Source organism: Vulpes lagopus, chromosome 19, assembly GCF_018345385.1.
Source record: "Vulpes lagopus strain Blue_001 chromosome 19, ASM1834538v1, whole genome shotgun sequence".
Taxonomy (NCBI): domain Eukaryota; kingdom Metazoa; phylum Chordata; class Mammalia; order Carnivora; family Canidae; genus Vulpes; species Vulpes lagopus.
Window position 1 is genome coordinate 17,652,798 of NC_054842.1, and position 11,006 is coordinate 17,663,803.

Genomic DNA, 11,006 nt, shown 5'->3' on the forward strand with positions numbered 1-11,006 from the left:
AAACCTTGTATATTACTTTGTTATGGCTGCCTCCAAAGCAGCCAGTTATTAAAGGAAGAGAAACAAAGAGTTTGAATATTCAAAGCAAGATCATTTGGAAAGTGCTTTTAAGTACTCATCTTCATCACAACTAAACTGTTTTCACTACAGTTGAGTTGTAATTACCAACAAAGTCTAACTAAGAAAATGTAAACCAAAGGTCAGACTTTCCATACCCTATCTATTTCAGGTCTGTGTACCAGCTTTGATTCAGAGGAGGGAATAACCTATGAACAGATGCAGGTGAGGTTTTTGCAGTACCTTTGAACAATTTCATTTTGGTGCTTTTAATGCAATACTAATCTGAATTTCTTTTTTCTGACTTCAGACTGTGATTGAAGAAGTCCTAGAGGAAAGTGGTTATTACAACTTTACATCTAACAGGTGACTTCTAGATTTTTCTTTTAAATGTGAAGGATCAATTGGATCATTGGATGTTAGATCTGATTATTCTGGATTACAGAGAATTTTTTTCCAACTTTTATCTTATATACTTTTAAGAAATATCTTGGCTTAGGCTAGATACAACCATAGGTAGAATGTATGTTGCCTATCTTTTGTATGGATGCGGCTGCTGTTTCTCTGTTGAAAAAAAGAAAGGGTGATAGCTTAGTGGTAATTTACTTCCAGAAAAAAATAAGAAACATAATGAAATGGAAAAGCATTTCTAGGATTTTCTTTAAAATTAAACATTTTTCCATTCTAGTAGAGCTGTAAACTCAGATTTCCATCACTGAAATCTACCCCTTATTTGTATAGAATGCAGTGGGAAATGTGACTTAACAAAGAATTACTTCTCGTGAATTTAAGATGTATTTGTGGAAAAGGGATTTATTGTTATGTATTACCATTTGCTTAGCCTAACTAAGAAACTTCAGTTTACTGGGGCTGTGTATTATCTTCTAACATAAGCACTATTTGTGCTCTAAAAATACAGTGTTTTATCACTTCTGTGCATTTCTGATTCCTGCATTTTACTGTTGGGCATAGTGTTGGCCACAAAGTTTTGAGTGCAGTTAGTTTACTTTAGAGGCAATTTTGGGAAACACTGGTAGGGGAGTGAAGAAATATTTCAATAAAGGTTTCATTTTCAAGCGAGCTACCATTGTGGCTGACTAGGACTTGATCCCACTGGGGAAATCTGAGAGCAAGTACAGAATACATACCTCAGATAACCCACTCAGGGACTGAGGGAGCCCAGGTATTTGTCCTACCATTTCCATTGGTCATATTTTGTGGCCTTTCTCACAGAGAATGTTAGTTCCCTGGCATTTCTGGTCTTCTGTAAGATGAACAGAACAGATTTCAAAGGCCAGAGAAACCCTCAGGAAAAGAAATGCAGGTGTTGGCAGCTGGAAAACAGGCCAGCATGCTATAAAGTGGCAGGGTTGAGAGGATGTAGGCACTGACAGTGTCTTCATGCGAGTTGTCCCTCGACTTTTCCAAGGAGCCCCCTCATTACTGAATCATCAAATTGGTCATAAGCAACCACATCCACATTCTATGCGGCTCCAAGTTGCTTTAATTTGTTCTTTCAAAGTAGCCTTTTATGCTACTTTGTGGCCTTGAAGCTATCTTGTGAACACTATTTAAATCATTACAGAATTTGTTCCCAAAGATATTAGTCTGGGTAAGAGAAAGAGACCTCAAGAGCTGTTATGTTATTTATGGAAATTAGATTCTTTTTGAGGTTAGCTCCGTCTCCAACTTTTTTTTTTTTTTCCAACTTTTTTTTTTTATGCTTCCTTTACTTCAACAAGTTGTTCGTATGAATCACAAATAAGATTATTCAACTGCTTGCTCTTTTGGCTTGATAATATATTTCCAAAATACTACCTTTGTCAATTTAGTTCTGTTGTGATTAATAACTACAGAGAAATGAATAACTCTCATTTTCCAAAAATATATTATTAATAGAAATCACTGTCTTCATAAATGCTCTCCTCTCACCTTCCCTGGAGAGACTTTGAATTTTCATTTTCTATTCTTGGGCTGAGTACATCCAGCTTTCCATTGATAGGACAAGTGTCTTTGTTTTTGACTCTTAGCCCCTTTTTATTTTAAGTGCCTTTGGCTTGGAGTTGGGGCAAAGGTTACTTTTGTCATAATTTATCTGCATATTCTTAGAGACCCAGGATTGTGGGCAGTGAATGGCTTCATACTTTTGTAGAAACTGCACTAACCGTCAGTAAAAAATGAGGTGTGTAAGATAGTTAAGAAAGCTTTTACAAGAGCACTTATTTTCCCTTAAAAATAATTTTAGTCTTATTTTTAAATTTACCCTTATCCCTTTTCAGTTCTATCCCTAAGTTTTAAAAAATTCAAACATTTCTATTTCTAAAGCTTCACTCCTATATTAAAAGACATTGCAAATTTTCTCATTCTAATAGATAAAGAGATGCCTAATAATGAAGACAAAAAAATATTTAGTTATATTCAGAATTGTGAATAGAATATGGAGACATGGTTTAAATGATCAAGTTCAAGAAAAATACTTTGGATGTAGCATACATAAAATTTTCTTAAAATGCACCAAATTAAAATGAATCACTCACAAAAAATTTTTATATCCATGATATTCCCTTTTCATCTTCTTATAACAATGATAGAATATAGCTTGAGAGAAGACTCTTCACAATTTACTAATAAAAGTAACACTTGGTTGTGCTTAAATACTTCTTTGCTGGTGTTCCAAATTAATTACCAAGAAGTAAGTCAGCCAGCACTTAGAACCACCTAAGAGTTCTCAGGCTGGAAATACACATAGTTCAAATATGGATCAAATCAGCTATGTCAGTGATGATTTTTCCATAGTCAAAAGATTGAAGATGCTAAATATCACTGGACATGAACAGGGATTTAGAATCAATATTTTCCCTAATAGGTTCCATAGAATAGCCAATATTATCAAAGATGCTAATAGATGTTCCCTGAAAAATTAAGTTTTATGATCAAATATATTTGGGAAACTCTGAAAGTACAGTTTTCCATTTTTAGAGGATGGTGATACACATCATATTACAGAGTCTGAGATGTGCTATAAGGAAGAAATCTGTTAACCTTGTTTACTCCAGTATTTCTTCAGTCTTTCACTTGGAATACAAGTTCAGAAAGCTGCCCTAGTGATGTGGTTAGAAATGGGAAACTGTTTTAAATCACCTACCAGTCACCAATATCTACCCAGATCTGCTGTTGTTCTCATTGTCTTTGTCATTATCTTAACTGTCACTGTCATAGCAAAATATTATAGTGATCTTGGTCACACAGAGAACTGCATACATAATTTCTGTATTACTAATGTTTACCACTTGAGACAGTCCAAACTTATATGTATCTACCAAACACCCAGACAGCAGCTAGATCATGAAGTCAAGACACAGCACATTTTTAGCCTAGGTCCTAGAGTGAATATTTAGTTAGGGATAGAGAGATGCCATCATCAAACTGAAGCCTCAGGATAAAACCATTATCTACTAGCTGTCTTCTGGGACAGTTCCTGTAATGGTTTAAGTAATGGGGAGACTGCTAGGACTGTTGGTTAGCAAGACTATCTTAGGCACAATAATGTTGCGTTAGGAAAATGGAACTATAACAAAAACAGAGATAGCAGCAAGGAGCCCTAGGCAAAATGGGGGATTCCTCATTTCTAGGCAACCAGGAAGGGAGAGGAAGAAAGTAGTGTAAAAACAATGAAATAAGGTCAGAATAAACGTGGCCAGCCCAAAGCACACATTCTTGATCATTTGCAGGGGTGAATGATTAATTATATTATACATTCATAAACAGTTAGCTTCCTTACCAGAAGGTGATAGCCTTGCATGCCTTGATGTTATCATTATTGTTTGTGAGAGTAAAACTGTTTGAATCCTGCAGGTGAATGGATGGCAGGCATATCCTCCTTATAAACTTAGGGGTACATGTTAACATTTTTAACAGTGAAATCTGTATTAAGAAGTAGAATTCAAGGGCAGCCCGGGTGGCTCAGCGGTTTAACACCGCCTTCAGCCCAGGGCTTGATCCTGGAGACCCGGGATCGAGTCCCACGTCGGGCTCCCTGCATGGAGCCTGCTTCTCCCTCTGCCTGTGTCTCTGCCTCTCTCTCTCTCTCTCTCTGTGTCTCTCACTAATAAATAAATAAAATCTTTAATAAAAAAAGAAGTAGAATTTATAAGAGAAGAAGAAATCTACAGTTTGCATTGCTTTTTCTCCCAATTAACTGATAACATGTAAATTAAATGTTTAAAACTACAAGCTACTTTGAATAGGTGTTTGTTTTTCCATAAAGGATTATCATTTCCAATGGAGTTTGTAATTTGAGAAAGACTCAGCAAAAGGGGGCTTTCTAAAAATGCCCCATCCTATTATGTTTAGAATCACCTGTTCTTCACTGTGATCTATTTACATATATCCCTGAGCCGCTGCTTTTGAAGTTGAATGTGTGAAGTCAAATGTATGTGATTATAAAGAACTCTTTCCACTTCTGAATCTTCTAGATATCACTCCTATCCATGGGGGACCAAGAATCACCCAACCAAAAGATGAAAACCCTGCATTTTGAATGGACTTCGTTTTCCTAGTGAAGTTCAAGTTCTAGACATCAGCTCTACCAGATGCCCAAGGATTGGGAGCTGCTGGAAGAGTGTGGAAAAGACCAAGATGCCATGGAACCACCAGGGCCTCTCTCTGGAGGTCCTGTGCTAGATTATGTGGCCGCAGCAGCATGCAAAGGCTCTGTTCGAAGGGTACCTCAGATGCGGTAGACACGGGATGACTGGGCTCTCAGTGTGCTCCTGGGAGAAAATGCTGCAAAATTCATCTGTGGGGAGAAAACTTGCACCTCACAGAACTTTCCTCCAAGTTAAAAAAGAAACAACAACCAAAAAAACAAACAAAATGTCATCTTTTTCAATGGAATGTTTTATATTTAGGATTACAGAAACTATGTTTAAAGGCATCTAGCCTTCCATGTATAAAAATAGTTTTAGAGAATATTAAAGACCCCAGAGTAATAATATATTGGGCAATTCACTGTATTCACCTCCTTTTTTTATTTTAAAAGAAATTCAAAATAGGTAATTAAATTTTGTTGTTGTTGTTGTTGTTGTTGTTGTTTTAAGGAAAGGATTGGTCCTCTCTTAACCAGTGGGTGCTAGTGGCCTGAAGACAGTAGACAGTATTTGTAACCTTTGCACAGACTCTGGGAATAGCTGTCAAATTGTTGGATGTAAGCTAGACTAATAGAATATATTGCTGTACAGTGTGTGTGTGTATACTATATATATATATATATATATATATATAAATGGAGAGGGAGGAGAGGTTTTGATTAGGCTAATGCTTTGCTGCTAATCAAACTTATAGTGTTTTTAGAGCACTTTGAAGAGTTCATAGAATCTATGAAAGACATGCAATATTCCTTGTTCTAAGTCCCTTCTCACTAAAATCGCCTATATTGTTTTAAAATTTTTATTGTTTGGGAATTTGAAATGAAAACAAGTTATATAATAAAGTATAAGCCCTTTATTCATTCATTGAGGCATCCCTAAAAAACCCCCAAGAAGTCAGAATGCCAAATAATGTTCCATTCCTATGTAGGGAGACTTTATGATGAAAATTTTCTAGATTCTTATTGGGCTAGCATCTCTTCAACTGGCTTATAACTGGTGTACCATCCAGAAATGCCCTTATTGCCAAGCCAGACTGCACTTCTGCTTAAAGAACATTTTAATTCTATATAACTAGTAATCTGAAGGCTGAAATTATGCTTTTTATTTACTTCTCACTGAGTCCTGGTATCTTTATTTGCATTGATATATTTTTAGTATGATTGAACAGGATTTAGTTCAATATATTTACAATGGCTGAAACATAATAACCTTTTGTATAGTATGGAAAATCTCTTAACGTGAATCCATACTGCTTTTACAATTTGTATGTTCAACACCTAAATGATACCCAAATTTCCTTTAACTTTGAAAATTGCCAATGAATCTTTGTCTTTAAGCCAAATTAATGATTACAATTACACTGTAACTTAAAATAACAGATGCAATTACAGTAATGAAAAATGTCAGTTTCAGCTTATAAACCAACTCCATTCATATATGAAATTTATGTGTAAAATCAAAATGATTTTGTTGATTTACCCAGGTAAAATTTTATTCCTAGCCCAACTGAATTTGAACTTGCACTATTATTTTTTATTTCTATTCTTGTATGAAATGGGCACATTTCCTGTTGTGTAAGAGGCAGAGGCCTACAAGGGCATAAATTTTAATTGTGATAGGAGCCAATACCTAGAAACAAAGCAACTGTGGGGTAAAAGTTTGAACAATAAAGTTCTTTCTCAAATGATAATATATTGTCAAAAAAGTTTAGAAAAGAATAGTATTCAGAGGTTACACCTTGGTAAAAGAGAGAGGGAGAGAGAGAGAGAGAGAGAGAGAGAGAGAAATGATCTGTTTGAAGGTATTTTCTAATGCATACAGTTGACCTTATTGACCAGAAAGGGAACAAAGTGTTTCCATCAAACTATTTCTTTTAGACCATAGGAGTGGCATTTATTATGCTAGAAGCCAGTACGAATTAACAAAGATAACAAATGGATGTCCTGCTGTACAGCTTTAGGCCTGTCAACTCTATGCTGATGGAATTCTTTTGCCAAAGTCATGAATGTGTTCTATTTGATTCCTTTCTTAAATTACCAGTCACTGGATCCACCTTATCCCAGGGCAAGAGCAGGCCTCCAAGAGAAGGCGAGGCACTGGAGAGGGATCCCTCTGGTGCATGCAGTCTCATCCCAACAGCGATGCTGTCTTTTCAAAAGCCCTCGCTTTCTGACTTTGCGACAAGAAGCGCCCGCCCTTACAAAATAAGAATGATCATTTTGTTTTCACTCTCCAAACTGCCCTCTAGTGCAAAGAAGTTGTTACTTGAGGGTAATAGGCCTCGTAACCTTTGCTTGATTGCTTTTAAATTTTTTCTCTCTCTCTCGTATAATTGTTAATTATTTGTTGTGCAGTGGAATCCGTGTGAATTCGTCTAATTCTCAGTCACTGAATATTTGTATGGAACAGAATATGAATCAGTCTTTTCAGATCACTGTGGATATACAAATGCTTCAGTTAATTATGTTTTGATCTACCAACTCTGTCTGAATATGTGTACTTGAAACCTTAATTTGCTTTTTAAAAGCAAGATGTTCCATTTGCAGGGAAGTGACTGCAGCAGGCGTATGTACTTGCTGGTTGTTAACCTTGTATTCTTCCGGATGTCTGATATCTAACTGGAGGTCTCCAGCAATAGTAACATGGACACTAGACCCAGTTCTCATGGGTGAATTTCAGGACCTTGCTTGAGAAATGCTGCCAGAGTTTAAAGTGGACACTTCTGTGGCACTGGGCAGTGTGCATACACTGGGCATTCTAAAGCAGAATTAAGGTATACTATTATGCAGTTTCAAGTGATGGAACTGATTAGGAGATAAGGTCTTCTTAGAGGTACCATCTATGCCTTGTAAAAAATACTATGAATTCTGATGATCAACAACAGATACAGGGCCGGTTGATTACATGTAATTCCAGCAATACCATCAGTTAATCACCACTCATATGTAAGATGTGGGAAGGCAATAATTTTGTTTAGTCAATTGTATCAGTATTACTATGCATAGTATCTGCATCCCTCTATCTCATTTGCTGAATTGCAAAATATTTTTATTGCTATTTCTCTCCCTTCTTTGGAATGGCAAGGAACCGTGTACAGATATAATGGATTCCTTTAGAAATGGCTTCAGCTTCTATTTGAAGGCAGGAAAAACTTCTTTGTAAGGTACTTTTATTGCTTGCATTTTACTTTTTCTGTGGTGTGTATTTATGAACACAGAAATGAGCTGGAGAGGCAATGCAAAGGAATCAATCTGAACCAGCTCCTTGGCAACCCAGAGATGCAGCTATGAAGGGCTCGTGAGCAAGAGATGCACAGTGCTTCTCTATGTTGATCTTGACTCTTGGGGTGAAATTCCATCTAAACATGAAATTCTTCATGTTCAGCAACTGAATGTGATAATAAGTGTATTTTATGTACTTTTGGATCTTCCAGACTATGTCCATTGATGGAAATTGACAGAATTTTGGATAGATTATATTTTCCATTGAAATGTGCTGCTAGCAATATGCTTACCCTTGGATGCCATTTTTCACATTGATAGGAAGACACAAATGTCTCAGGGAAACAACTTTATGATAAAGAAATTCTTATGTGTGTCATTGTGGTTAAATTGCATATTGTAAATATAACTGTTATGGTTGATTACATTCCTGCTGTGATGTTGCTTTGAGATTTGCAAGAGGGATAGGAAGGATTTTATGATTTTGACAGAGTGACTGATGGATATTGCAAATTTACATGTCTTCTGGGTCCATGGGCAACAGTTGTTTTAAAAATGAAGATCGTGCTCCATAGAAGCATAGAGCATTCTTGGTATGTGAGCTAGGTTAGATTTTTTTACTACATACATGCAGTAATGAACCAGTTTTTAACATCTTTATAAGTTTATTCATTTTATCATAAAAGTGAACTGTATTCTCAATTGAAGACTGAATATTATTCCTCAAACTGTAGCAAGCTGCCTTTTTTTCATTTTGTACTATGAAGCTTTGCACTGTACCCAGGAAATGTATTTAGAGGTAACAGAAGAGCATTCATTAGAGCAAATGTGTGACTGTTTAAGGGCTGCCATTTGGAAGTAGCTTACCTTTGTTTCATCTGAACAAAGACAGAAGTTTTGTTGCTTATAGAAAATGACTGTCACTTTGACGGGATAGATGCTTGGAATTGATCTGGTGAACTCACAAATGAAAAATTAGCTGAAGTTTTTGCAAACATGTGATGAACTGGTTCCATAAAACAAGCAGAGAGAGGTTTGAACTAGAATGACAGACCAAGAGGAACAAAAGCTTGAGGCCTTAGCACCTGTAAGTCAGACTGCAAATGCTACTTATAAAATAATATCCTTAATCCATGATTTAGTTTTCCATTTCAAGCACCATTTAAGTTAGAATTCTGGAAAGAAATATAATGCTTGTATATGGCTATTACATTTTAGCTTTCCTTGCCCTTCATACAAGTATGTTTGCCTCATATTTCAGTGAATTTGGAAGGAAATGGAGCTGGTTTAGGGATACCTTATATCAAGAAGGAATGTAAGAAGTATTTGTATGAACCCCACATGATATTGAGGGAGGCAAATAAATATAAGCACCCAGAAGTGAAATCCCATAGAAGATGACTCATCGAGTTAGGACAATCTGCAAATAAAAACTGAGAGGTCACAGGGCAAGTAGAAGGCAAGTGGTATCCCAGAGCCTGGCATCTCCCAGCAGGCCAGTCAGGGGGCCAGGCAGTTCCCGATGCTTGAATGATTCCTGCTCTGGGTCTCCTGGAAGCAGCAGATCTGCTTCTCTCACATGTGGTTACTGATGGACTGGTTTCTCTGCACTGTCACCAGTGAGTTGAACACCCAGAAGAGCAGCAGATGGGCCCCTAAGACACCCCAGTCATATATAAGTCCTGTCTTTAGGACAGGGTCCCTGTGAAGCATTTGAAAGACATTAGACTCCTCTCAAGGATATGATTCTGTGTGCCATTCAGGGAATATGTTTCTGCCACTGGCACCATGTTTGCTTCCCCATCTTTTCTCCATGGCCTCGGGCCTCTTTGGCCTGGCAAAACAAATATTATAAGAAATATATGTGGATGTTCAAGATTAATGCAGGCAGGTTTGAATACATTTACACTTAGCTAGATTAGAAAAGCATTTCAATGTATTTCAGTTTGTGAGTAAACCAGTTGATAATCAGGTAATGAAAAGATTCCATCATTTTTCTCTTCCAAAATGCAAAACAAAAATCACCTCAAAGGAAAATCTCTTATGTGCATTTTGTGTACTGACATTTAGTGGATCAAAACTAATTTATGATGCTTCCTATATTCTGTTGTTCCCAGTGGCGAGTTTGTGAAGATCAAAAAGAACAGAACTGCTCTCTGAAAAAAAAGTGCAGCCCCTAATCTCATGTTGCCCAGAGCTTCCATGTTCTGGGCAGCCACAGGTCCACTGCACCCACAGGGTGGAAAAGCACCTTCAATCTGCTTTTTCTCCCGTAGCTTCCAAGAGCATATCCCTCTCTGTTCCAGTCGCATTTGCAGGCCTCTCTTCTGTCTGGCACACGGGGCATTTCTATCAGGGTCATGCATGGTTACAAGGCTTCTCATATAGTGAGAGGGAGTGTGGGGAGTTTTGTGACAGGGCATGGTTCAGAAGGAGAGGGTTGATGGACTCCTTCCTCTGCACCTGATTTTATCTTCCCCAAACCTCCAAAAAAACTTCTGGCATGAGCACATTGAGGCTCCGAAATGATGAAGTTTAAGGCCCTGGAAGTGAAGAGAAAGGTAATGCCTCTATGAAAGATTTATATAAAAGATGCAAGTGGCCTTTATTTTTGCTATTGCTTAAATATGCTCTGTAAAATGCTAAAGAAAATTAAAAATGTATTTTCAATCTTAGTGGAAAAGAATCTCTCCTTTTGTCAAGTTTGTAGCAATTGATCATCGCTTTTCTCTCACTAGCTCTCTCAATCTCTTCTCTATGCTAATGAATCTTTTGATGAAAAAAAAAAAAAGCTCCAAAAAGGTGATCATGTATGTTTATGCTCAAATATTTCCTACAGCTTTAACTGATGGCAACTATCTACTGCCACCAATGTTGCATAATGAGTACTTCAAAATTAAGTGACTTTAAATAACAAGCATTTATTATTTCTTCTGAGTCTGTAGGTCAGCTGGGTGTTCTGCTGATGTGAGACGAACTCCCTCATGTGCATCTGGTCACCTGGCAGGCTGCCTGGTTCTGATGGTCTAGATGGACCCCGATGGGACAGGTCAACTCTCCCCCTGTGTGTCTCTTACAT

General features: G+C 37.1%; 1 protein-coding gene across 9 annotated transcripts in view; it reads left to right on the top strand.

Annotated features, from left to right (window-relative positions):
- NEK10 (NIMA related kinase 10) overlaps window positions 1-10,583 on the top strand; it is a 230,932-nt gene extending 220,349 nt beyond the window's left edge. For all 9 annotated transcript variants that reach the window (XM_041734504.1, XM_041734495.1, XM_041734497.1 and 6 more), the window contains 3 exons: window positions 230-282; window positions 368-423; window positions 4,533-10,583. In XM_041734504.1, coding sequence (XP_041590438.1) covers window positions 230-282; window positions 368-423; window positions 4,533-4,581 — 158 coding nt within the window. In that variant the 3' untranslated portion in view covers window positions 4,582-10,583. The remainder of the gene's footprint in view (window positions 1-229; window positions 283-367; window positions 424-4,532) is intronic.
- Window positions 10,584-11,006: the final 423 nt, after the last annotated feature.